This window comes from Mustela nivalis (assembly GCF_964662115.1).
Source record: "Mustela nivalis genome assembly, chromosome: 13".
NCBI lineage: Eukaryota > Metazoa > Chordata > Mammalia > Carnivora > Mustelidae > Mustela > Mustela nivalis.
Genome location: NC_139032.1, coordinates 51,444,672 through 51,472,474, shown reverse-complemented (window position 1 = coordinate 51,472,474; position 27,803 = coordinate 51,444,672). Strand labels below are relative to the sequence as shown.

The 27,803-nt window shown below is 38.5% G+C and overlaps 1 protein-coding gene and 1 long non-coding RNA gene across 2 annotated transcripts; one reads left to right on the top strand and one right to left on the bottom strand.

The window, feature by feature from the left end:
* Positions 1 to 12,993, top strand: EQTN (equatorin). The gene is made up of 8 exons (XM_082694532.1): positions 1 to 146; positions 374 to 484; positions 3,828 to 3,914; positions 6,063 to 6,152; positions 7,485 to 7,535; positions 8,794 to 8,859; positions 11,676 to 11,829; positions 12,294 to 12,993. Exons 1-8 carry the CDS (start codon positions 68 to 70, stop codon positions 12,574 to 12,576), a joined length of 921 nt encoding a protein of 306 aa, XP_082550658.1. The 5' UTR covers positions 1 to 67; the 3' UTR covers positions 12,577 to 12,993.
* LOC309845996 lies at positions 8,924 to 27,718 on the bottom strand. The gene is made up of 3 exons (XR_014301666.1): positions 27,579 to 27,718; positions 22,977 to 23,051; positions 8,924 to 9,099 (listed from the first exon to the last, which is right to left on the bottom strand). It is a non-coding gene; the product is annotated as an uncharacterized lncRNA (long non-coding RNA).
* Positions 27,719 to 27,803: the final 85 nt, after the last annotated feature.

The window sequence follows — 27,803 nt, the reverse complement described above, 5'->3', positions numbered from 1 at the left end:
GCTGGGCAACAGAAGGAAACTCTTGAGGAGAAGCAGGAGATTACTGGATAAATCAATCATTTGCCCTATGAATTTTATATTGTTTATTTTTGTATCTGGGGTTTTTTCCTTACAGGACCTCAATACAACTAGCCATGGTGGTGCTGGTGAGTAAGCATTTAAAGGTTTTACAGAAAGAGCAGATGAGAAAGATGACCCATTATCCTAGAAAACTGGTATGTGACAGTTTTCTATAGGATGGTACGAAGTGTATTATTGGAAATATGGCATAATTTACATTTTAAATCTCTGCCTCAAATCATTTGTAGAAAAATGTAGTTGAAAGAAGAGAAAGTAGTAAAAGAACTGAACTTATTTCTTATGAATTTTGCAGATGAGATGTGGGCACCTAATACTATAAAAGAATATAAACCAGGACCGGAAATTAAGGAGAATACTCCTGCTAATGAGAAAAATGGCAATTATTATAAAGATATAAAACAATGTAAGTCTTTAAAGTTAATAGCAACGCATATACAAAAGCTGGTTATACTGGTTTGATATAACGTTTTAAAAAACTCTTAATTTTATTTCCTACTTCCTAAATTCTTATTTATTGCATAAATGTTTTCGTGTGTTAAATGAAATTCTCATTTTCTACAGCTTTTTTTTTTTTAAGATTTTATTTATTCATTTGACAGACAGAGATCACAAGTAGGCAGAGAGGCAGGCAGAGAGAGAGGAAGGGAAGCAGGCTCCCCACTGAGCAGAGAGCCCGACGTGGGGCTCCATCCCAGGATCCCTGAGATCATGACCCGAGCCGAAGGCAGAGGCTTTAACCCACGGAGCCACTCAGGCGCCCCTCTACAGCTTTTTTTTTCATGAGATGTTATGAAGTTTAACAAGGTTCTCTTGATAATTTTCCATAAATAAAAAAGTTCATTATGTAATTATGGTGACTTGAAATTGATCTAATTCTATGGTGAGTTAACCAAAATTTATTTGGAGGTGGGTGTCATTTTCCTAAGGCTGCTGAAACAAATTACCACAAACTTGGTGGCTCAAAGCAACAGTAACTTATTCTCTCAAAGTTCTGGAAATCAGAAATCCAAAATCAAAGCTTTGATCATGCCATGCTCTCTACAAAGCCTCTAGAGGTGAATCAGTTCTTGCTTCCTCCAGCTCCCGGTAGCCCCAGGCCTTCCTTGGCTTGTAGCACAGTTCTAGTCTCTGTCTCCCATCTTCACACGGCATTCTTGCTGTGCCTCTGTGTGCATTTCCTCCTCCTTATAAGGACAGCATTCATATCAGATTAGGAGCCCACCTTTCACCCCTGTGATTCCATCTTGACTAATTATATCTTCAATGACCCTATTTCAAAATTAGGTTGGATTCTGAGATCCTGGAGGTTAGGACTTCAATGTGTCTTTTTGGGGGGAGGGACACAGAATCCAACCCATAACAAGATGACTTTAAGATGTCTGAATTTTCCATCAAACTTCAGTTTATTCATCATTGCTCATATGGGCTTTCTTTCTGTGCCCTTATAAGGTCCTCCACTCAAAAGAAACTCTTGTGAAAATAAAAAATTAAGATTAAATCTAGTTGTCGTGGGATCCTTATTAACATTAATCAAAGGAAAAATAGGAATGCAATCAAGATATTTACATATATATTCATGCACATATATATATATATATATATACACTCAAGTACTTTGATAATAATAACTTATTAGTTGCATTTCTATTTTCTCTTTGGTGAATCTATGTCCTTCCTTTGTAGGTAAAAAAAAAAACCACCTGATTCTCAGAGAGGTCAATTGCCAGATTTCACACTACCAAAGCCAGAGTCAGGAGTGTTATCTAATGTCTCTATCACTGGGCTTCTGCCTAGGGTGTCAGTCATTTCCTTTTCAGTCATTTCCGTTTAAAGCAGGTGCCTCTGCTTTAACATATCCAGAGGGTAAATAAACTAAGAGCCTGATGATTACTTTGATTAGAGAAAAAAGTCTTTTTTACACACACAATATATACAAAACATAAATGAAATCCCCCTAAGAAATTGTGTTATGACTTTTCTCATTTAACAACTCTGAAGCTCTTTTCACATCTGCCTCATTATTTTTGGTGGATGCCTAGTATTCCATAAAATGATGTCCCATAATTTATCCACTAGCATTTAAAGAATTGGATTACATGCAGTGTTCCCCTTTTACATTCTTCTCATGTACAGTTGGGTGTATCTCTCTTTGGATAGATATCAAGTACTGGGCATTGCTGAATAAAGAATAAATCTTTAAAAATATTGATACCAGCAAATTGCCCTCCAAAAAGCATCTACTGATTTATGTCCTTCGAGAATGCCCCACAAGCTCACCCACAATGAATATTGTTAATCATATTTTGTGACTGTAAGTGAGAAATTTCCATTACTGTTTTCATTTGCATTGTGATTACTTATGAAGTTGGGTATTTCCCTGTATATTTATGGGCATTTTTATTTCTACTTCTGTGATTTGCCTATTCATATTCATGGCCCATTTTTTTTTATCAGGCTGTATTTTCATTTATTTGCAGCAGCTCTTTCTATGTTCAATGTATTAATCGTTTTCCTATAGTAAAAGTTAACAAGTATTTCCCCCACCAGGCTGTTGCTTATTATTAAACCTGTCTAGGTACCTTAATCATAGAGAAAAATTGTAATTTTCTAAAATTAGTTGTTGATTAATTTTTAAATAATTTCTGCATTTTATATTTTGGTTAGGTAGGTCTTATTCAATTGAAGAAATTAAATTATTTTCCTATTTTTTCAAATAATCTCATTTTTGTTTTTAACTCTTAGGTCTTAAATCATTATCTTTGTATATGTCATAAATATACGCACAAAACTTTATATTTTTCAAGGAGGTTTGCCAAATATCTAACACCAATTCCCTACTCATGTGAAGCCCATTTAATGTAATTAAATTCTCACTTGAAACTGGATTAGTTATTACCTTTTTATTGTTTCTTCTAGCTGTTTTTCCCTGTAAAAATACCAAAATGCTTTAATTTTTATAGTTTTGTGACTCATAACATGCATGTTGGGTTTTGGTTTTGTTTTGTTATATTTCCCCATAAATCTAGCTCAGAAATTCCTCAAAAATCAAAATACACTAATGACACTGTTTGTGTGTGCATACACATGCCTGCATGGTAGGATGATTGAATATATATGTAGGTGCTAAACACACATATACATTCATGTATGTATAAAATTTTCTGTCATTTCATGAGATTTTAAGAAAAACGAGACATGTATATGTCAATATGTCAGACTGCCATCTGGATCCAATCTACTTTGACTCTGGTTGAGTGGATATATCCATTAGTTTTGAATTATAACCAACCCTCAGTAATTTCTTCTCAGAATGCTGTTTAGCACAAGGTTTACCAATTTGGCTTTTTCTCCATGAATTTTATGTTTATTTAATTTTTAAATTATTTTTAAAAGATTTTATTTATCCATTTGACACAGAGAAAGCACAAGCAGTGGGAGCAGCAGAGGGAAAAGGGGAAGCGGCCTCCCCACTGAACTAGGAGCCCAACACAGGGCTTCATTCCATGACCTTAGCTGAAGGCAGATAGACGCTTAACTGAATGAGCCACCCAGGCACCCCATGAATTTTATTTTTAAACCCTTCCCCATTTCCTTAATTTGTAGCTAAAGAATGTCTCAAATACTTTATTATTCTTTTCTCAGAATTAGTGCCTATGTTTTAAGAAAAAAAATTAGATAAGGAAAAATTTAAAGGAACAAGAAGGAACTGAGTTAGTTGCTGAAAACATTTGGTCTTGTATTTTTAGATGTGTTCACAACGCAAAATCCAAATGGCAGCCAGTCTGAAATATCTGTGAGAGCAACAACTGATTTGCAATTTGCTCTTAAAAACTGTAAGTACTGAGAGTTCTGAAAGTCACTGTTACAAATATGAAAAGCCCTTAAAGCAAGATTTCCAAATAGCGCTAGAGTGTATCAAGTAAGAAAAAGGTCTTAGTTGATCTCGTATCAGGGAACCTTAGTTTCTAAAAAAGGAGACTGACTCCATGTCCGTTGTAGTAATAAAGTCAGAAGTCAAGGAGGTTCTTACATATCTTAGCCTCATATTTTTGGTTTGAAAAGAAAAATAATGACTCGAGGGCTCTAGAAAATTGTATGTTTTCTTAAACCCACATTTTTATTCCTTTCTACTTATACCTTCTACTTCAAATGTTCTTATTTCCTTTTTGTGTCTTTCCATCAAGCGTAATTAATTTGCTAGATAAAACATTTGTCAGCATGTGACTTCAGAGGCCACTAAAAGTCTTCAAAGGACATATCCATATCTTACACCATGAAGTATCAACAGCTCATATCTACAAAACACATTAGCATAAAACAGAAGACAAGGAAAAGAGAATAGAATTAAATAGGGAAGAGAGAATGTTTCTGGCTCTAGCAGCTTCAATATTGAGAAAAGCCAGATTCCGTAATACCTAATTATTAATAAAGTTATTTGACAATAATGGAATATTTTGAGAAATTCTAAACCTTGGGACATAAATGAGAGGGGCATTTCAAGGGCATATGTTAATTAAGCAAATCACTCATGGGAATTTTACATGTACACAGCAAACATCATTTTTGTTTGGAGTTGTTTGGAACAAGAAACAGAGTCAGGTCTTCAACAGACCGGGTAGCTCAAATTCCCTTAGGAGATGGATTATTGAAGACCATAGGACCCATGGAAGAAATTCTAAAACCCTAATTTCTATTCCCACAATTCAGGTCCTCAAAGTATTGTCAAAGAAAGTTGGATTGGAATAAGAAATTGCTGCCATTTTAAATGGGGGCTCTAACAGAAAGAAATAATACTAACATGGTAGGGACATTCTAGAGGAGCAAGCCTTCAAGGAGATGGAATTCTCCAGAATAATTTTTTTTTTAAAGATTTTATTTATTTTATTTGACAGAGAGAGAGATCACAAGTAGGCAGAGAGGCAGGCAGAGAGAGAGAGGAGGAAGCAGGCTCCCTGCTGAGCAGAGAGCCCGATGCGGGGCTCGATCCCAGGACACTGGGATCGTGACCTGAGCCGAAGGCAGCGGCTTAATCCACTGAGCCACCCAGGCGCCCCTCCAGAATAATTTTGACTAACAATTCTTTTAGTGCCCAGAACTGTGAGGGCAAGGGGAAAATCCACACACTTTTCTCTAAGTATAAGGGATGCATGGCATAGTTGAAGGATTACTTACGAATTTTGTTGGAGTCCTGCTTGAATTATGTCAACTCTGGGAACAGACTCCTTTTCATAACTTTCTTGCCAACAATTCTCCTGTCATGGTGCTGTCGGTAGGCTCGGTCTCAATTCATTCTGCCTCTCTGTAGAGCTTCTTTTAGAGTGAGATTGCCTGTACTTCATGTGGAGCTTAACTGACTTCCTTATTAAACAAAATTAAAGGAAATGGCCACCATGGGGATGTGTGTGGAAAATGTCCCCCAGTCACAATTGTTCCCAAATACACTCTTACTGACATTCCTCCAGAAGATGGACACATTATAGACTGAGAGATATACTAAATTAGGCCTGAAAACCCCTGATTTGTAGCCCCAAATGGTTGTATTCAAGACTCTGTTTTGAGTAGTTCACACGCAGATGTTTCTGATTTACAAGGACGCTGATGCGCCTTCCTCTTCTGTGTCCGAACACTGACTGGCCCCCAAGCTCTCCAGGGCTGATAGGATCACTTCAAGTCCTGTTAAGGGAAACATCTGAACCCAATGTTCTCATCCAGTACATCTGTCTTACCTCTAAAGGAAGCTTATAGCCACCACCACAACCATCCCCCACCCTTGTCCCTGTTTTTCCTCTCTCTTACAAATTATAGGTGTATTAATCCATTATCCCAAATGCCGCCTTCTTTCCCCTCCTTTATGAGATCTCGGGAAAATGTCAACATCTTTCTCTTTTTTCCCCTTTTCTTCCATATTTTAGCTTAAAAAAATGCCTAATCATAGATGCTGTCAATATTTGTAATATTTGTATCTGTTACCCTTTTCTCAGATAAACTCGTCAATGAAACAACTGTGTCACCTATTGGAAAAGGCACCAGTGAAGAATTTCCAGCAGAAACCTCTGGAAAATACAATCAAAGTATTAAAGTTTCAAAACTGTAGTCATACTTGGAGCATATCATTATATGATCTAATTTATGTTTCACTACTCTGAGTACTTCATATAGTAATAACATGCTTAAAGAATTTTTACAGCTACAATTTAAAGTCACTCTAAAATCTTCTAAACAGCGAAAATCTGAGTCAATTTTTAGATTTGTCTGACAAGGAATAGGATGTGGGCTCTTTTTAAAATGAAACTTATTTTAATAAAATGTATTATATTTATATTTATATTAGATATATAAGTATATTTTAATACATTTTAATAATGTAAATTTTCTATCTGCTTGAGGAATAAATTTATCTGTAATTAGAATCAATTTTTAGTATTTCCTGAAATTTTGGGGGAGGGGTTGGTAGTGACAAGTTTCAAAATCAAAATCATTATTTTACGTTCAATAAGAATATTGTTCCTTATAAAATATTATTTTATAGAATATTGTTCCTTATAAAATAATTATAGAACCATATCAATCCAGGATGGCTCTCCTCTAAAGTCTTGGATGAGTGGTCTAATTGAAGATAATGGACCTGTCATTACAAGAAGCATCCAAGTATGTTTCTCATATGGTTACTGTGAAGTAGTTTGCATCTTTAACACTTCTAAAACAAATAAAAATCTTAGTCACTTTTTTTTTGATATATATAAGAATAGAAATCTCATCATCCTAGTGGTGTTCCTTTCTAAAATACCTTTAGTAATTTACTACTTAGCTTGGGTCATGTTCTAATTTCTTTTTTCTTAATTTGTTATTTTTTTTATGTTCCATTTTCTTAACCAGGCATTTAAATCTGAAAATAATCTATTGAGAAACGTTCAGGTTTCATTTCCAGTCACATTCCCCATCCATATTCTTCACTCCAGTCTGTCTGAGGCTCTTAGAACTCACCAAATCTCATGACTCAGTGGAATGATCTCACTCTTGCCTTGTTTGCCTGGCAAACTATTTCTAGTCCTCTAAGCCTATCCTGAGCACCATCTCCATTTCAAAGGGCTTCTGGCCTTTGCAACTGGAGCTAGGGCTCTCTGTGCATCCCACTTGTGCGTTTCTATTGAACCCCCACTATCCTACATCCTAATTAACAGTGATTCTTGTCTGCCTCCCAAACTAAGAGTGTGTTCCGTCAGCATAAGGCCTGTGTCCTCTTCATTTCTGAACTTTAATGCCAGCCACAGCATCTGGCACACGGTAGGAGCTCAAGGTATAACTGTTACCTGACTAAACAAGTGAATAAATGCTCTATCGCAAATTTACTAAACTGAACTTACCTTACTTAGTTATCTTGTTCTATTTTGTTTTTTAAACAGGACTAACCAAGGGTCCAAATGAACCTGCATTTTGGACAATGTTAGCTAAAGGTAAACTCATAGTGGTTAGGTAGCTGGGGAAATGTTTTGGTTTTCTAAAGTCTTACATAAGAAAGCCAAGGCCAGTGTAATAGTTCTAAAATTGAGAATTAATAAGTCAACATTTTGCTGCCATTATCACGTGTAACAGCAAATGCAAAATAAACCCACAAAATTGATTGTGCCGCACACTTTCTGATTCTCTCCCCAAAGCTTACTCTCCTATAAATGTTGCAATTTTGTCATTCAGTTTATTTATGATTAAAAATTTTAAATAAGGCTCTCCCTCAATGTAGTCCATCTTTGTGTTTAGAGCAGTATGCATGTAAGCACATGGAGATCTGTGAATAAATGCAAAGTATATAGCAAAACATACGCATGTAGAAAGTAATGCATGTATTATAAACATATAAGCATATGTGTGTAAATGTAGTGTGCTTGTCTTACAAATGCATGTTTATGTAGATGCACACATGTATAATGTGATTCATGTAGCACACACACATAGATGCACACACTGTAAACACGAAATAGATACTGAATTCAGTTAAGTCTCATTATTTGCAGATTTTGTGTTTGTGAATTTACCTATGTCTAAAATATATGTGTAAACCACCCCTCCCATCACTTTCATGGTCATTTGCAGACATGCACAGAGCAGCAAAAAATTTTAATTGCCTGACCCTCATGTGCTTAACGGAGGCAGAACAAGGAACACCCTGTTTTCCTTTTGCAGCTCTTAGACTGTAATTAAGTGTCCTTTTTGTTGTCTGTTTAGTGCTACGTGTTTTGCATTTGTACGCTTTTGGTCGGTGATGTTGCTAATGAACGTGGCCCCTGAGTGTAGTATTAAGATGCTGGGCAGTGTTCTTGAGCGCAAGAAGGCGGTGATACAACTTACGGAGAAAATATGTGTCAGATAAATTTTGTTTAGGCTTGAGTGATCATGCAGTTAATCATGAATTCAGTGTTAATAAATCAGCAATATATATTAAATAAAGTATCTTTAAACAGAAACACACATTAAAAAGTCATGTATTGATTGGTTGATGAAGACGTTGTGGCCAGAGGTTCTCAGGGATCTAAGCTTGCATTTCCTCCAGGACCAACAATTCAGACTTCACCAAGTCAGTGTTCCCATGACTTTGTGGAGCATAACTGTCATAAATAATGAGAATACACTCTCTATATTAAACATACACACACACACACACAGTAATTTTCATAAGTGAATTTTGTTTACCATAACACCACTTTATTGTCTTAACAGCTTTAAATGCAACACCAACAGCTGAGGAGATTGAAGAAAGAGATGAATTATTTCGCCCAATTCCAAGTAAGAACAAAATACTTCAGTTAAATGGCATAAGTGCCGGCACACGTTTCAGGGTGTGACTTCACTGCGTGGAGATACTGTTTTCCCTAGTAACGTGAAATGTATATAAAAGGGTAGCGTGGTAGCTAACATTATCTCAGTGAGGACATGTGCTGTTTTAAAGAGGTCCCTAAGCATTATTCTCCAGTTGCCATATATGCAGAGGGATGTTTTCATTTTCCGGTTTTGTGACTTCTATTCCTGAAACAGAGAAACCAATCAGAGGAGTAGGCAAGTGAATCATATCTAGATATCTAGAACACAGTGTTTTTAATTGATAGACTCTGTTTTCTGAGCAGTTTTAGGATTACAGAATAAAATGAGCAGAAAGTACAGAGAGCTCTCCTGCATTTCCCCAACTCGGCTTCTCCTATCGTTCTCAGCCTGAGTTTAGTTTGGTACGGGTTTTACAATGGATGAGCTAACATCAATGTTAGTATTAAAGTGCGTAGTTTACATTAGGGTCCACTCCTTGTGTTGCACAGGTCTGTACATTTTGACAACTGCATAATCTTGTGTCCACCAACACGATCATAGAATCATTTCACTGCACTAGAAATCTCTTCGGCTCCACCATCCGCCCCTTTGTCCTTCAATCCGTGGCAACCACTAATCCTTCCACCACCACCATAGTTTCGCCTTTTCCAGAATGTTATATAGTTGGAAACATAAAGTACATAGACTCAGCCTGGTTTCTTTTGCTCAGTAATATGCATTTAAGATTCCTCTAAGTATTTTCGTGACCTGATGGCTCATTTCTTTTTATCACTGAATAACATTTCCTTGTGTGGATATACCAATGTATCCATTCGCCTACTGGAGGACATCTTGATTACTTCCAATTTTTGGCAATAACAAATAAAGCTGTTATAAACATTCGTATGTAGGTCTTTGGGTGGACCTAAGGTTTCAACTCTTCTGGGTAAATGCCAAGAATTGTGATAGGTGGATTGTGTGGCAAAACTATGTTTAGCTTTGTAAGAAATTACCAAACTGACTTCTAAAGTGGCGGTACCGTTTTGTATTACCACCAGCAATGAATGAGAGAATTCCTGCTGCTGAATGTAGTGTTGTGTTTTGTTTGGTTTGTAATTTTCATGCATGCATTAGTTCTATTTATGTGAGTAAAAGAATTGATTTCAATATAAAATTTCATGAAAAGACAATATATTAATTTCCCCCAGAACTCTGTCCTACAAATAAACTATGGGGGGAAAAAACCAGCATCTGATGATACATCTAAGGCTTGACCTCTCTGTTCTGCATTGGATTATTTGACAAATACAAACATTTGCCTTGCAGGGTTTTAAAAATATCATGTGAGGCTTTGTTTAGAAAAGTTACGTGTAGGAATGACTCATACTGTGTTACCTTAGAAATATTTTGTCTTTCCAAGTAATTAAATTGAACATGATTAATTTTTTTATCACGTATGGAGCACGTATTACACATGTCAGGTGCTTTATATACATTATTATGTCAGTCCTCCATGAAGTTGGGATTATCCCCATTTTACAGATGAAGGAACTGAAGCTTAGAAAAACTGCCCAAGGTTGTAATTAGCTTTCTCATCTTTTCCAGTGGTGGGGAATTCCAAACCTTCTCTAGTTTTGACCATGATCTTGAAAAACAAAATGTACTATAAACTCACCTCTTTACAAAAACCCTTTTAAGGAGCAGCAGAGCAATTCAAGAACACAGCCCCTCCTAACATAATGTGATTATTCCCCCCAAAGAACCTGCCTTAAAGTCAACAATCACTGACAGCTGTATCCATTTCACTTTTCATGGTCTAAGATCACCCTTTGACAATTATGGAATCAGGGAATACACACATGCAAACTCGCCACTGCTTATCACCAAAACACCATAACCTAGAAAATAATGAAAACTTTGGAACTTTTGGATGGGAGAAAGTTGGGGCAAGAGAGAAAAATCAACACAGTTATTTCAAGTCACCATTAAATAAATGTCTATTAAGTCAGACATAAATTCAGGAAAATGCAAAGTGTGGCAGTAAAGATGTATTTTCATTAATAGATTTACTAAAAAGAACTTCGACATCTTTGGATCTGGACATGATTTTTTATTGTCTAACTTACTTTAGAAGTTTAAAAAAATTTTTTTAGCTTTATTTAAGTTTTATTTATTTATTTATTTAATATTAAGTTTTAGTTTTATTATCTAACTTTTTTAACATCAAATACACTAGGTGTGGTCTCAATAACAGAATGACAAATGAGGTTCTTAAATTTCATGGAGAGAACATCTGGTACACCATCCTTTTAGCATCAAAGTCAATGAGGGCCCCAAGAGTAAAAGGGTGTCTTTCTCTTCTGAAGGACAAGGCCCTGGTGTGTAAGTTCATCACATTTTTTAATAGTCATCTCTTGTGTCTTGAAATGGTCTTTATCAGTCAGGGAGGAAGATGGCTATAGATATATTTGAGCATCTGGTAACCTGGGATTGAAACCAGATTTTGCCCTTCATTCGTTATGTGAGATGGGTGAATTCATAAACTTCCCTGATCCTCTGAAATGGAGCTAAGAACAGCTCCCCCGGGATGACTGTGGCGGTTCAACCAAACAAGTGAAGAGTCCTTCGCCCTAGGGAGTAGCCTACAGTTTTCTTTGCGTTGCATGAGGCAAGTGAGGGTGCACAGTGCTACCCTGGATGGTGAAGCCTTCTCTTCAGTTGCTTTGCTCTCTTTACTCGTCCAGGAAGACATGCTGGAAACAGTCACTCTTTTCCATCGCACTTTCTTTCTTTCCTCTCAGGGTCTGATTTGAATGCCACAAGTGAAGACACCCTGACCAAGCTACAGGAAATCAAGTTAAAATTAATGCTGGGCATCTCGTTGATGACCCTCTTCCTTTTTGTTATCCTCTTGGCAGTCTGTAGTGCCATGCTGTACAAAGTGAAGACAATTAAGTAAGTCTGCAGACCTCTGGAGTCTTTGGAACATGCACGATGTGAAGCTGTCACCCTCTCTCTTTAGCAAATTGTTCAGGAAATGTGGCTCCCAAATGTATCTATAAGATCTCAAGTTAAACTCCAGTTCCCCTATTCAGAAAGGAGCATGGGGCTATCTGGAGAATTTTCCCCCAGTGTATTAGTCATCTAGAGATAAAGTAATATTCGTCAACTGGAAAGGCTATAGAAAATCTAGATATGCATTCTTTTTTGCCAGCCTTGGATCAAAAGAGCTATGAACTCTGTTCTAAACAGCCCATCTGCTTAAGGTCTAACATTTTTCATTTATTTATATGATGTTATACGAAGTAATTGGACAGAATTAATGTGTTATTTCAATTTTTGTGATGCTTTTCTAAATTGAGTTGAGCTGCAAATGTATGTAATGAAAAATAATTCTCAATACATGTTTTCTTTTTCAGTTATAAAAATAGATGTCAGACTGAATACACCGTCAACCCAGAGCTGGCAACTCTGTCTTATTTTCATCCATCAGAAGGCATATCAGACACATCTTTCTCTAAGAGTGCTGAGAGCAGCACGTTTTGGGGCACCACTTCTTCAGAACTGAAAAAACCAGACACAGTGTCAAAATCTAGAACAACAGACATTGTTTCCACAGCCTCAGATGAGACAGGCGGGAATGAAGAGTCAGATTTAATTCAGAGTGAGGAGCCAAGTGAAGAAACACCCACTGATGAGTAGACTTGAAGTTTTTGTCAGAAAAGAAGTTTCTTTGTGATTTCACTAACGTCATGATTTGGAAACTGCTGAGAAACTTAAATTTACTGGTGTCTGAAAAGGAGGACATATTCAATAAAATTATCTCAGCCATAAAAACTATACAATGGAAAAAAAAATACAAGAAAATAATTTAAGGTGTGGAAAACTCATTCAGTAAAAATAATCCTGGACAGTGACTTATGAAATTTATTTACTCTAGGCTGATTAGCTTTAAAATGAAGACATTTAGGTATCTATCTTATCTGTGGACATTTGGGAAACTTTCATGATAATCACCACTACCTACATCCCTCCCCCTCACCAAAGCAAAAAGAACACACTTGTTTGTGTTTTACTGCTGAAACAGTTGTGCCCTATGAAGAACTGAAACTAAATTAGTACTAGAGACTCCTAGCATTCTTTTTAAGTTTGCCACTTTAAAATTTTTATTTAAATTCTATTAATATAATGTATCAGTTTCAGAGGTAGAGTTCAGTGATTCATCAGTCGCCCAGGATACCCAGGACACATTACATCACGTTCCCTCCTTAGTGCCCATCAGCCACTTCCCCATCTTCCCACCCACCATCCCTTCAGCAAACCTCAGTTTGTTTCCTATAGTTGAGTCACCTACGGTTTTTCTCCCCCTCTGATTTCGTCTTTTTTCTTTCTCCCTTCCCTGTGATCCAGTGTTTTTTAAAAAATTCCACATATGAATGAAATCATTTAATTGTCTCTCTCTGATGTACCTCGCTTAGCATAATACCCTCTAGCTCCATCCATGTCCTTATAAGTGGGAAGATTTTTTTTTATGGCTGAGTAATATTCCACTGTATATACACCATATCTTCTTTATTCAATCATCTGTCAATGGACATCTGGGCTCTTTCCATCAGTTAGCTATTGTGGACCTCACTGCTACAAACACTGGGGTGCTGTTTCCCTTTGGATCACTACAAGCCTCAGCATTCTTGTTTAAAAGTCGAGTGATCAATCACTTATCAGGCCGTCCATTCCAGAAGTATGTCAATTTCCAAAGACCACCAATGGAATATGGATATCGTTTCCCTTTGAGGTATTAGTTTCAACTGGAAGGATTTGGGGAACATGCGTCAGATCTTTTGTGGATATGTGTAGAGCTGGGGGGAGGGTGCGAATTTAGGTTTTACGGTCTTCCTAAATTCTCACCTACTTTATGCTCCACGGTTTGGTACGTCACACTGAAAGGCACGCTTATTTCACAGATCAAGAAATGAAAACTCAGGTAAATCAGATACGCTGCCTAAGATCACCTGCTGGAGAAGCTAAGATGTGCTTCCAAAACGAGGTCTCTCTGTGATCCATGAAGGTTACTAGTCAAATATAACAGAAGTCAAAGGTGGTTGTTAGGAGCAAGCTAGGCTCCACATAGGGCAGGAGGTTCCTTAGGGGTCCTTTTAGCTCTTGGGAAATTGTTTTCTCTACCTCAGGCCCAGGTCCCTACAAACCTTCCCTGCGGAGGAGGAAAGAGTCTGAACTCACCAGCCAGCCCCTCCCCCCCAGCCCCCGCCCCAACCATTCTCAGTCATTTCCGCCCTAAATCCAGCCCCTTCTCACCATTGGTTGGGAAAGCTCTGCCCTTGAGGCGCTACGGACTATATCAGTCTGACGCTCCAGGGGAAAGCGGTGGCCTGGCAGCTCTCCCAAGCTCTTGGTTTCGGTGGGCCGAGCTCTTGAGCCAGTGGGGGTGACCTTGGGCAGTGGCCCAAGCTACCCTCAGTGGGTTACTTTTGCCATTTTCCATGCCCTTTTGATGGCGCCGGGGGTTTGGGTGAGCGTTTGTATTGCCAGTTGGGGCGCCAGGACATGCGGTGGGAACTGAGCCAGAGAGTTGCTGCTGCCTGGAAGCAGGTGCAGGGGAGCCACGTTGAATCCACGGGTGAGAAAGAGCGTGTGGAGCGAACATCAGGCGGGCTTGAGGAGGGCTTGACTATCAACCATTCCCACCTGTTTTCTCCACCCACCCTTGAGAGGGGCCGAGGATTTCCTTGATCAGAAGTAAGTGAAGTCAGGATTCAATGACCCAACTTCTCTCCAGTGCTTAACAAGTATTATAGAGCAAGAAAGTTAATCACTATAGCATTACTATGGCTAAAATGCCTGAAGAGAGGTTAACATATTTTTTAGAAATTGACTTCTCATCAGTGGGGTTAGCTTGCAGATACCATGTAACCTGCAGTCAAGTTGCGGGGGGCGGGGGGAGGCATGAAAAATACCAGGTAGTCCTTACTGGTATCCACCTTCTCCCCACTTCCTAGTCTAGAAACGAGAAGAGGGTCACAGAACCCGGGGTGGCGTGGGGTGGGGCGCGGGGGGGGGGGGGATACTTCTGATTTGTCCCTTATCTGACCCAACCTGCACTTCCTGAGCAGATTATCTGGGTGTTTTTCCCTGAAAGGCATTTAAAAAAAACAAACAAAACCTGATTTTTAACTAACCTATCTCCCTGACATTCTGAAACACCCTCTTCCTTTCTCTGGTGCAGATACTCTGCCTGTTCCTCAGCCCTCAGAGAGGGACTTTAATCTATTTTTCTCCACCTTTGCTATTTAAGGGCAGTTCCTACAGAGTGGCTATTACAGACCAGAGAAAAAACCAGTGCTTGTGTTAGGAAGAGGAACCAAGTTGTCCCAGAGTCCTCAAGAGTAAATCTCCCCAGCATCACACACCCAGGATCAGGAGCCTTAAGTGCCAACCTTTATTCCCTCTTTTTTCATCCCTCCCATGGAAAGTCTGTCCTGAGATCTGAGCACAGTAAGGATGCTCTGGGGGTCCTAACTAGGAACGTGTTTCTCAGACCTTTTGGGTGGTTGCAAGATTCCTGAAACCTGGAGGAGGTGGGGCAGTGATGTTGGGGGAAGATAGCGTGGGCTGGCTCCCTTAAGAACCTCTTTCCCATCTAAAGAATCATGTCATTTGCGAAGAGAGAGAGAGTTTGACTTCTTCATTGCCAATTTGGATACCTTTTATTTCTCTTTGTTGTCTGATTGCTGTTGCTAGGACTTCTAATACTATGTTGAACAAGAGTTGTGAGAGTGGGCATCCTTGTTGTGTTCCTGATCTCAACGGAACGCTGCAAGTTTTTAACCATTGAGGATGATATTTGCTGTGGGTCTTTCATAGACAGATTTGATGAAGTTCAGGAATGTTCCCTCTATCCCTATACTTTGAAGGGTTTTAATCAGGAACGGATGCTGGATTTTGTCAAATGCTTTTTCTGCATCAATTGAGAGGACCATGTGGTTCTTCTCTCTTCTCTTATTAATTTGTTCTATCACATTGATTGATTTGCAAATGTTGAACCATCCTTGTAGCCCAGGAATGAATCTCACCTGGTTATGGTGGATAATCTTTTTAATGTGCTGTTGGATCCTGTTTGCTAGGATCTTGTTGAGAATCTTAGCATCTATATTCATCAGTGATATTGGTCTGAAATTCTTTTTGGTAGGGTCTTTGCCTGGTTTGGGGAACAAGGTAATGCTGGCTTCCTAGAAAGAGTCTGGAAATCTGAGGGTTTTGAAGGGGTCGGGGGTGGGAGGTGTGGGAACCAGGTGATGGGTATTGGAGAGGACACGGATTGCATAGAGCACTGGGTGTGGTGCAAAAACAATGAATACCGTTACGCTGAAAATAAAATACATAAATAAAAATAAATTAAAACCAAAACAAAAACCAAAAAAACCTCTTTTCCCCGGCTGGGAGAAGAGAATACCTCCACCCCAGTAAGAAGAGCTATGCATCCGGCTCCTCCACGGGCAGGGTGTATGGGGCGGGGCCAAAGTCAGGTGGTCGGGGGGAGGGCTGGGGAGCCGTGATGGCCCAGCCTGCCAGCTCTCTGCTGTGGACCTGCAGATACCCAAGCGTGGGATCCTAGAAAGGTGAGCCCAGGTTTGCTCGCTTTGACGGATGTGCGTGGACTTGTGTGGTCCGATCCGCCCTCCTTGATACCATCCCCAATGTGGAGTTATTATAGGGGTTTTGCTCTGCTCTGGTGAAAGAAGGTGGGGTAGGACCCTGGTTGGAGCAAAAAGTATTTAGGGTCCAGAGGAGCTCCTCAGTCACTTCTACCTTGAGCAAAGATTGTGACGCCTGCCTTCAAACTTCAAAATTAGCCCCCTAAGTGTAGCTTCTGATAGGAAAAAGTTTTTTTTTTTTTTTTTTCTTAAAAACTGGTGACATGAACAGAAAGTATAATCCCTCTTCTTTCTTTTTTTTCCCAGTAGAGTCCCCAAAGCAGTGCCGAAAACCCTTTCCTGAATCAAGGAATAAATAAATAAAACCCGGCTTAAGCTAAAATGCAGTTCTGGCTGGGCATCCAGAGTTTAGTCCCCTGTCCAAGTTTATGTAAAGGGAAATTTGACCCAGGCATATGTTTGGATCCTAGGATAATTTTCATTCTTGCGCTCGCTTTTTTGTCTTCTCCTTCCTCCACATACTTCTTTAACACATTGTTTTAGATTTCAACAGAGTTAATTTTTAATAGGAAGCCAAAGGTTCCTGAGCCAAGAGAGTGCTCATTGTGTTAAGAAGAAGCAGGTGTGTGTTACCAAAGCATGGGGGTTATCTAAAATAAATGCAGAGTTTCAAAAATTGGGACCACATTTTAAATCTGAAATCTCTTGTTTGAGAGAAGAGATAGATGTGTAAATTACCTCATAAATGATACAGGAAAATGTATCTTGGAAAGAGGAAAGAAACTTGTGATTTCCTTAGTTAAAAGTCAGGAAGGAGCTGCCGGGGTTGTGAACAGCTGTTACAGCAAGCCTGATCTCTTGTAACTGTCCTGCTTTTCCCTCAGGAGTGTGAATCTAAAACTGCACTGGAGGTTTGTTGTATTGACTGATTTTTTTTTATAAGATTTTTTTTTAAGTTGTTGTTTTTTAGGGATGCCTGGGTGGCTCAGTCCGTTGGGCCGCTGCCTTCAGCTCAGGTCATGATCCTGGGGTTCTGGGATTGAGACCTGCATTGGGCTTCTTGCTCGGCGGAGAGCCTGCTTCTCTCTCTGCCTCTGCCTGCACTCTGCTTGCTTGTGTTCTCTCTCTCTCTGACAAATAAAGTTGTTTTTTTGTTTTTGTTTTGTTTTGTTTTAATGATATATGCTGGGGGGGGAGCATATTTTGTGTTTGTGGCAATCATTAGATCACCAAGGACCTCAATGAGAATTTTGAGGCCCACTGAATTTAGGAAAGACTGGTGCTCTAAATAACTTATAACCAAGATGTATTGGTGTATGAAACTATGTGCAATTCTGTGTAAGTCACATTCAGCTATTTGAACTCTTCAAATTGTCACTGGTTGGTAAATAATGAGGTGAATGGGGGTATATCCAAACTGTATCACATTTGACACAGTTTAATAATGATGTGTAAACCTGGCCTAACCCACTGATATATAGTCACTCTAGCAAGGAGGCATGGATGTTATTTAATCAGACATGGGCTTGATGTTTGAAAGACTTTGAGAGCTAGTCCTTGACTTCTCATTCTGCTTCTAAGAACCCATCAATTGGTAAACACCCCCCCATGTTAATGGCTGGGTTTGGAGGAATTAATGTCCTTCTGATAGTAAACTACTTGTCCATGATATTTGGAGTCTGCATTTCTTCTGAGGTGATTTTTAAAGATACAACTCCTCTTCCATTGACAAAACTAGGCACAACTATGGAAGAACTGGAAAGGCTCAACAAAGAACTCAAATCTGTCAAGACTGAGGTTAAAGAAAAGCAGAAGAGGCTCTCCAAGTTTACTTTAACACTTGAACTACTGCAAAGCCACATTGCCTCCTTGAGTGACACAAATTTGAGGCAAGATTTTCTTGAATGTAATAGCCTACTTCCAAAGGAGAAGTGGTATGAACTATCAAAGAACAGAGAGTCAGCCTAGAAAGTATGTGCCGGACCACAAATGTCCAGCAACAGATCTTGAATATGACCCCTTGCTCAATTATTCTGCAGGGCTGCTTGGCACGTCGAAAGCAAGGCAGGACAGGACTGATACACCACCTCTGCCACTTGAAAAAATATGTGGGGGAAAATGCCCACAAGTCCCAGGAGAGCCAAAGACCTTATGTCTTTCCAATAAGAATTACAATACATCTTCAAGAATCTGATGAAGACAGCCTTGTAATGGATGTACCTCCAGTCATGCCTATTTTTAAAAAGGTTAAACCTTGGAGTGGCTTCAAGTATCCGAATATGGATGAAAGGTTACATATAGTGTCCTCAGAGGAGAGAAATCCTCAAACTAGTGACAAAGAAGTGGAAAAACTAGAGAAAACCCAACTAACCACACAAAGGATGACTGTAACAATTTAGAACTACCAAAACGGCTCATTCAAGGCTCACTAGATGTTAGAAGTAACTTGTATGGTATTAAAAACCCCATTTCTAAGATGGGAAGTTTTGGTGGTGAGAAAAACTATGCCTGTGTTTGAGAAGAAAGCATACATTGTGCACCTCTCAGTGACAAAGAAATGCAGAACAGAATTTGTAATGAGAGTTATCCACAAGCAAAAAATACATAAAAACAACTTATGATACTCAAAATGAGGGGAGTCCGTGTCAGTATTCAAGCCAGCCCCCAATCTCTTCCTCAGGTGAGCATGCCAGAGACGAAGGGCTGAGAAGACAAAACCGTAGTCCAGACTGCACTACTTCTGAAGACCGCAAATTAGTTGAATTTGATTATTGATAAGGAGCAATCTGGAGAGGACATCCCCTCTGATTTTGATGACCCTATGAAGGAATGTCTTTGAATTTTCACTGAGGTCATGGGAAGTGAAGCTTGTAGAGAGATTACTAAACAGGTCAGTCAGTTTTGTTTTGTTTTGTTTTTTAAATCCTTTTCCTACATTTTAAGAATTTCCCTTAAATTCATACTCTCTGCTGAACTCTGTAGAAATATGTATTATATAATGTGTATATAAAATATATTCTAATGCTTGTGATGAGTAATACATTGGAATGGCAAGGCAAAAACCTTGATAATTAGCCAGATATAGTGTCTTGCAGACATGACAGATTGCAGAGGCCATCGTAGTACATACAGCAACTTATAGTTGATTTCCCAACTTAGAGAAATATTCTGTAGTACTCTATGCATGTCAAATGGTTCAGATAATTTTTTTGTGAATTGTTTCTTAATAAATTGCCCCATATTTTGTAGCTTAGATTCCTGTGGCTCTTCAGGAAAAAAATGCTAGATTTGCTTTTACTCTGCTGAAATTGGATAATTCCTATCTTTTCCCCACTAGGCTTCAGGAAAGCAAATGGAATTAGAGATGTTATATTACCAAAACATTTCTGGACCCCCCCCAAAAAAAATTCTGCACATTGCCAAGTTTGATGTGAGTTATTTAGTTCCTCTCTTGTGGGACACCTACAAAGTGCAAGCCTTGTCATTTTGAGCTTTAAGCATGTTCCATTACTACCGTCCTGTTATCCACCTGGGGGGCACAAGTGGACACTCAGTTGATTCCTACTTGTAAGCATTGTCTCCATCCTTCATTTACTTCCCATTATCTAACATTTTCATTAAAAGCAGGTAGGTTAATGCATAGCTTTTGAACTATAAATTGCCATGATCAATCTCGTTATTTCTAGATTCTGGATTTGTGAATTCCCTACTCATTGAAGTTAATTTGTAACCTTAAAATCAAGACTTGTGTTTATGTGGTCCTTTGTCTGCCTTCATAATGGCAAAAAACAAAAACAAACAAAAACCAACCAAACAAAAAAAACCCCAAACCAAAAACTGCCTCACATGCACACTCCCAGCTAATACTGAACAATACTGCCTTCTTGTTTCAGCTCTCCTACCGTTAACACATGTCCTTTTCTCAATCTGTTTAGTGCCACGTTCTTTGCATTTTTGTGGTATTTGTTGGTGATTTTGCTGATTAAAATGGCCCCCAAGTATAGGCTTGTCTGATGTTGCTGAGATCAAGAGGCCCGTGATGTGCCTCACAAAGGCAGTGTGTTAGCTGAGCTCTGTAGAGGTATGAGTTCCAGTGCTGTCGACCACAAGTTCGAGATTCATAAATCAGCAAATACATGCTAAGTAAAGAATCTCTAAACAGAAACACATCAAACAAGGTGAAGTTATTGACTGGTTGACAGAAATGTGACCGGAGACGCTCCTGAACCCACCTCTATTTGCTCTAGGAGGCCTGGTTCAGGATTCACTGGTTAGCTGTTTGTGGGACTCTGTAGGACCGTGAGTGCTGTGAATAAGGGGCATGGACGGTAGATGATCAAAGTCCTTTAAACGTCTTGTAATACTGTATGTGCTGAAGTCCTTTGATGGCATTTTCAGAAGTTGAGGCACTGTTCTGAGTAGCATTTCTTTACCGCTTTTGGGTTAAAAAGTGACATTTAACAAACTCCATCTCTCCGCTCTATTTTCTGTGTTACTTGTGCTTGGGACACGTTGAAGGCAGAATGTTATGCATGATGTAAATAGAGTTTATGCTTCCAAGTCCCAAATGAGAACCTGGATTCTGGTTCTTCGCAGAATAGTTAGATGTCCCTGGGCAAGTTATTTAATATCTCTGAGCTTCATTTTCTTTATCTGTGAAATGGAGATAGGGAGTATCTCTCTCCAAGGGTCAGATATATAGCTACCTTCTTTAGTTTTTATCCCCCTTCTCTTTGGAAAAAAATTTTGGGAGCTAACATTATTTCCCTTCCACTTTTCCCCCTTAAAATTTTTTTTCCTCCACTTAAAATTCTCAGAAATGGAAATAACAAGTCAAAGGAAGATGGAGTTTTAACATTTTTCAAGTATGTTGCTATATTGCCTTCCAGAAGGGTTGTAACAGCGTACCGTTCTACAGTTATGTTAAGGTTTTTTCCCCACAAATCTTCATCAAACATGGGTATTAAATTCTTTTTAAAAAACCTGTCTGGGTGAAATTTTATTTCCTTGTTTTGTATGACATTTCTTTTGTTACTGATCAAGCTGAACATCTTTTTTGGTGTTGCATTCTCTTGTACGGAATGTTGCTGTAGCGAAGTCTGAGGCTAGTCTGCTGTTTCTACCTTCATGCATCACCTGATACTTTTGCGTGGTGACCTAAGGAAGTCCTTCAATAAATTCCAGTAACTTTGGTAGTAGGATAGGTCTTCCTGTTAGCTTTTATTTTTAAAAGCTTTTATTTTATTTTTTTATTCACATTTTTACTGCATACAAAGTTTTATTCACATTTTTTAATTCACATTTTTGCTACATAAAAGGTTTTATTCACATTTTTTGTTCACATTTTTACTGCATACAAAGTTAAGTGTCATTTTCATAGGAGAATTAATGTGTTCTCTTATTTCAAGAACATTTTCTTGTATTTTTTGCCTTAAAGGTTCTATTTTCTTCTCAACCAGTTTCTGGGAATACCCCCATTTATGTGTATTGTATTACATGGGGTATTAGACATGTAGTCCATTCCAAAAGCTTTTGTGGAGAAAGGGAAAGTGAAATGCTCCATCTTCTCAAATTAAAAAAAATTTTTTTTAAAGATTTTATTTATTTATTTGACAGAGATCACAAGTAGGCAGAGAGGCAGGCAGAGAGGAGGAAGCAGGCTCCCCACTGAGCAGAGAGCCCGATACGAAGCTCAATCCCAGGACCCTGAGATCATGACCTGCGCCGAAGGCAGAGGCTTAACCCACTGAGCCACCCAGGTGCCCCGCGTCTTCTCAAATTTTAAAATCATTTTGGTTCCAACCAGTAAAGAGATCCTTAGCCCATTGAGGGAGACTGTTGCCCCACTAATTAGTCACCCTGGAATCCTTCGGGCCCCGCAATAGGTGGTGCCGTTAATGTCTGACCTAAACTGGGCAGGCGTCTCTCGCTGCCCTTTCTGATCAAAGGAAAATGGTATTGGCCTGTCCCATCCCTCAGACCTGAAGGAAAGCCTCAGAAGGTATGAGAAAAATCAGTTAAGAAATGGAATTTTACCTTATTATTTTTTTCTGTTTTTGTTTTGGAATTTTACCTTATTTTAGAAAACATTTCCTGTGAAATCCACATATTACCAATTATAGTTGTGTTGCTGACATGAAGCTTTATGTGAGATTATATGATTGGCATGATACTTTAATCAATTACACTGTTGATCCCTAAATGCTAAGCCATAAAGGTAATATTTTGCAAGCACATCTATGGGGAGTGAATAGCTTTACCAATTGTCTAAATTTGTTCTTTAGCTTATGTTGGGATTAGTTATTGGGATTTTTTGTGTTTACATTTTGTTTTAAGAAAAGAATAGTCTGTAAAGGAAGTATTATGAAATCTTGGATTGATCATTAAAATAAACTCTAATCATCTGAGGCTAAGGTGATTAAAACTTACCTTTTTTTTTTTCTTATTCATAAAAACTTCTTAGAAAATTTGCTTACGTCAAACAGCCTCCATCTGGATGTGGTTCTGTCAAGGGAAAAGCCAACGCAAAGCCAAACAGATCACACATTCCTGTGAAAAGTCTTGCTTCTTTTCCCAGAAAGGTATTATAAATAAGTCTGAAGACCTGAAGTCTCTTTCCAACAACCAGCTTTCCTGTCCACATATAGAGCCCCTAGGAGAGTGCTTCTGTTATTATTATTATTTTTTTTTTTCTGGAGATCCCTCCTTCAGAGAAATGCCAGACCCCAGAAAGAAGTTTCAGCTTTTCCTGGTTACTATTTGATGCGGCTATTTTCATTTTATGATAGGATTCGTGTCTGCATGTCACATTCAGTTATTTTGTTTATCCTGTTCTTGGAAATATTTGGCATATTTTTAGACCTAAAACCTCTGTGGCTATGATTCATTTAAGACTCCTAAATTTTTTTCAGAGGAAAGTTTCACACTGAAGTATACCTTTCAAGAAGCATCCAGTGCAGGACGTCCATGTGTATGTGTGTGCGAGAAGGGGCAGAAGGCAGACATTCAGGAAATAATGCGATCAGTGATGCGGTGACATAACCTTCCTTCTTTAGTTATTTTTCTCCTATTTGTGGCAGTGACTTTTTTTTTTCTGTATACTAAATATTTTTCAGCAGAAAACTAAACGTCAATTTTGAGGCTTCCTCCCTCTCTAAAACATCTGTGTGCCCTAAGGAAACAACTACAAAGTTTCAGCTTTTCCTGGTTGTAACATTTTCCTCAAGTGTAACATTGGCTCTCCTGCCCTCCAAAGTGAGGCAGATTACCTGATTTTAGAGTTTTCATTGTCTCATTGTTTACAGCTGGGATCATTTTAATACTGAGTAGGCACAAATCCTTCATAAATCTTATTTAAGTCCGAGCATTTTTCTTTGTGTCATGGTAACTGACATGCGGACATATATTTGTTTTAAGAATGGGTAAGTGACAAACTTTCCTGTTTGCTGAGCAGAGGACCACACTGGAGCTCGAAGATTCCAGTGTGAAAAGGGGGAGTTGGGTGCCCAGGTCAGCTACAGTGGGGCACACACGGGGCACAGCTCTGACTTCACAGTCTGATGGCAGACTTTGATGAGTGCAGGCCATTTTAGGCCTTGTATCATATTTTTTTGTTTGTTTGTTTTTTGGGGTTTTTAAAAAAATTTTTTTTATTTTTTATAAACATATATTTTTATCCCCAGGGATACAGGTCTGTGAATCGCCAGGTTTACACACTTCACAGCACTCACCAAAGCACATACCCTCCCCAATGTCCATAACCCAGCACCCTCTCCCCACCGTCCTCCCCCCAGCAACCCTCAGTTTGTTTTGTGAGATTAAGAGTCACTTATGGATTGTATCATATTTTTTAAAAAGATTTTGTTTATGTGTTTGTCAGAGAGCGTGAACACAAGCAGGCAGAGAGGCAGGCAGAGGCAGAGGGAGAAGCAGGCTCCCTGCTGAGCAAGCAGCCCAATGCGGGACTCGATCCCAGGACCCCTGGATCATGACCTGAACCGAACACAGCTGCTTAACCAACTGAGCCACCCAGGCATCCTGATCGTTCTATTTTTTAATGAATTTAAAACTTGAAATTATTTTTGAATTTAATGGCTATAGCAGTTACCTAAGAGTTTTACTTCTTTCATACACATAGTAGGAACGTTAAAAAGAAACAAATGTTTTACATTTCTGTAATCAACAATTCTGTATTGAACAAAATGCCGACATACAAGGTGGCCCAGCAGAAGTGGGCTTTGTAACACCAGAGTCTTCTTCCAAAGTCCCTGAGGAAGTGAGACAACGCTGTCAGCCTCTTTGTTGAGAAGTACTGGCGGGCTTGTAAAACAGAGGATGAGGCCCTGAACAAGGTCAGTACTGAATAACAAAGTCTATCTGAAGATACACACATACTTTGTGACTATTACATTGGATAAAAAACTCATGGGGCACAATTAGCAAACAATTTAATTTTCTCTTCACTTCTTTTTCGAAACCACGTTGTGGGATAGGCCTGATATACCTAGAGCTAGAGTGTCTTATGCTGAGTGAAATAAGTCCGTCAGAGAAAGACAAATACCATATGCTCTCACTCATGTGGAGTTTAAGAACAAAAACAGAATGAATACATGGGAAGGGGAAAAGAAAAAGAGGGAAACCATAAGAGACACTTAATGATGGAGAACAAACTGAGGGTTGATGGAGGGTGGGAGGTGGGGGATGCATATTAGAGAGGACATTTCTAGTGATGAGCACGGGGTGTTGTATGTAAATAATGAATCACTGAATTCTACCGAAACCAATATTGCACTGTGTGTTCACTAACTAGAATTTAAAATAAATTTTTAATCTACTTTGGCATTAATATAGCCATTCTAAATATCTTTTACTATTTATAAAGTACTTATTTTTTCTTTTATTTTCAACCAGTTCTGTGAATCTAAAGAGCCTATCTTGGGGTGCCTGGATGGCTCAGTTGGTAAAGCATGCAACACTTGATCCCAGGGTCATGAGTTCAAACCCCATGTTGGGTGTAGTGATTACTTAAAAAAAAAAAAAAATCAAAAACTAAAGTGTCTATTTTATAGACAGCATTCAGTAAAGTGTATTTTCCCCAGTTTTTCCATTCTCTCTTTTGATTATTTAATCAATTTATATTTAATAGGTAATGACCAGCAAGAGGATTTATATCACTTCTCTGTTAAGCAGATATTTTCTAATGTACCATTTAAATGTCCATGCCAGGGGTGCTTGGGTGACTCAGTCATTAAGCATCTGGCTTCAGCTCAGGATCCCAGGGTCCTGGGATCAAGCCCTGCACTAGGCTCCTTGCTTCAAGGGAAGCCTGCTTCTCCCTCTCCCCCTCCCCCAGCTTGTATCTCCTCTCTCACTGTGTCTCTGTCAAATAAATAAATAAAAATCTTAAGAAAAAAACAAAATGTCCATGTCATTTCTTGGGCTAGTTTTTTTAGTTATTGTTTTAGTTTTTGCCCTGAGGGTTACAGTTACCATCTTAATTTATAATAATCTACTTCATATTAAAACTACCTTCATACACAGAAATTTCCAGTGTTTCCTAACCCCTCCTTTATACCATTATTACCATGCAGTTCGTGACATAGATTATAAGCCTATCAACAGTTTTATGATTATTGCTTTATACTATTGTTTTATGTTTTATGATTATTGCTTTATACTGTTGTTAAAAGGATTACATTTCTCAGGAAAGACCTGAGAAAAGAGATTTATTCTCTTTTATATTTTCCTATGAAGTTATATTTGCCAATATTATTTACTTCTCATGTGGATTCAAATAACCATCTCGGGTACCTGTTGTTGAGCCCGGACAGGGAATTGTTGGTATCAATTTTTATACTTTTTAACCCTAGAAATTCTAAATTTTTTTTATTTTATAAATTTCTCTTTATTCATGTTCTCTATGTATCATTTTCTTGTATTATTTAAATGTGGTTTCCTTAATTTTTAAAAAATCTTTATAAAGTCTGCCTATACCTACTAAGTCCAAAATCTGGACTTCCTCAGTGACATTTTCTCTCATGTTTTGTTTGTATGTTTGTTTTTTTTCCTGTATGGGGTATACTTTTTTGTTTCTTTACATGACTCATAATTTCTTTTGTTGAAAACTGTATGGTTAAACAGTATATTGTAATAACTCTGGTATCAGATACCTTTTTTTGTTGTTGCTAGGTTTTTGTTGTTTTGCTTGTTGCTACCTACTTACTTAGCGACTTTACTGGACTAATTCTGTAGATTTTGTATTACCTTCTGTATATGGCCACCAAGTTCTCTGGTAGCATTGTGTTTTAAGTTCTTTTATTTTTTATTTTAAGGCTGGCTTCAGTGGGGTCACCCTCTGCCAGCGTAACTTACTGGTTAATCAGCGACTGGTTAGAAAATTTTCTTCAGTGCCCTGTCTCTATGTCTTCCTCCCTTTGCGAAGGGGCCCTATGTGAGAAGACATGCCCTAAAACTTAGCAGTTTGTAGATAGCTTTAGCTTTTACTTCCTGCTTGGGCCTGGTCCTCAGAGAAGAGCCTTGTAAAGACTTCTCTTTTTTCAGGTCTTTCCTGAGACACCTTTTAAGTCCCAGGAATGTGTCAGAGCTCTTCAAAGTTCTTTATGGTCATCTAGGTCACCAAGATTAAAAAAAAAAAAAAAAAAAAAAAAATCCTGACAGATTCCTGTTATCCAATGGGAAATCATAACATTAGGTAACTGCCATATTGCCACCCCATTGCTACTGTTTTAATAGCACCCTGGGAATAGGGTTTCTCCCCCACCATGAGCTGAGTTTAAATCAAATACCCACAAGACCTTGGGAATAGAGACTTTCCAGGGAACTGCTTGTTCAGACAAACTATTGACTATGCTCTGGGGGTGATGCTTATTGTGTACCTATAAGAGAAGTCTGTCCTCTCTGTTGGCTGGTAACCAGGCTGCCAGCTTTTTACTGCTCTGCCACTAAGCTGGGAGGTGGGAAGTGATGGGTGGGAAAAGTCAAACTAAAATGGTACAGACCCCACTGTCTTACCGAGGTTCAGTAGTTCTCTTAGATAATTTTCAGTTTGTTCTGTAGCTTTGGTTAATTTTCAGAGTTGTGAAATGGTTACTTTTGGTTGTTTTCCCAGTATTATTATTATTTTAGTGGGACAAGAACTTCACGAAGATTCTTGTTCTGCCGTTCCGGAAGTCTGTCTCCTCCAGAATTCTATATTGGCTAAAGAATAATGGCAAAGACAAAAAAGGAGTCTCTTAC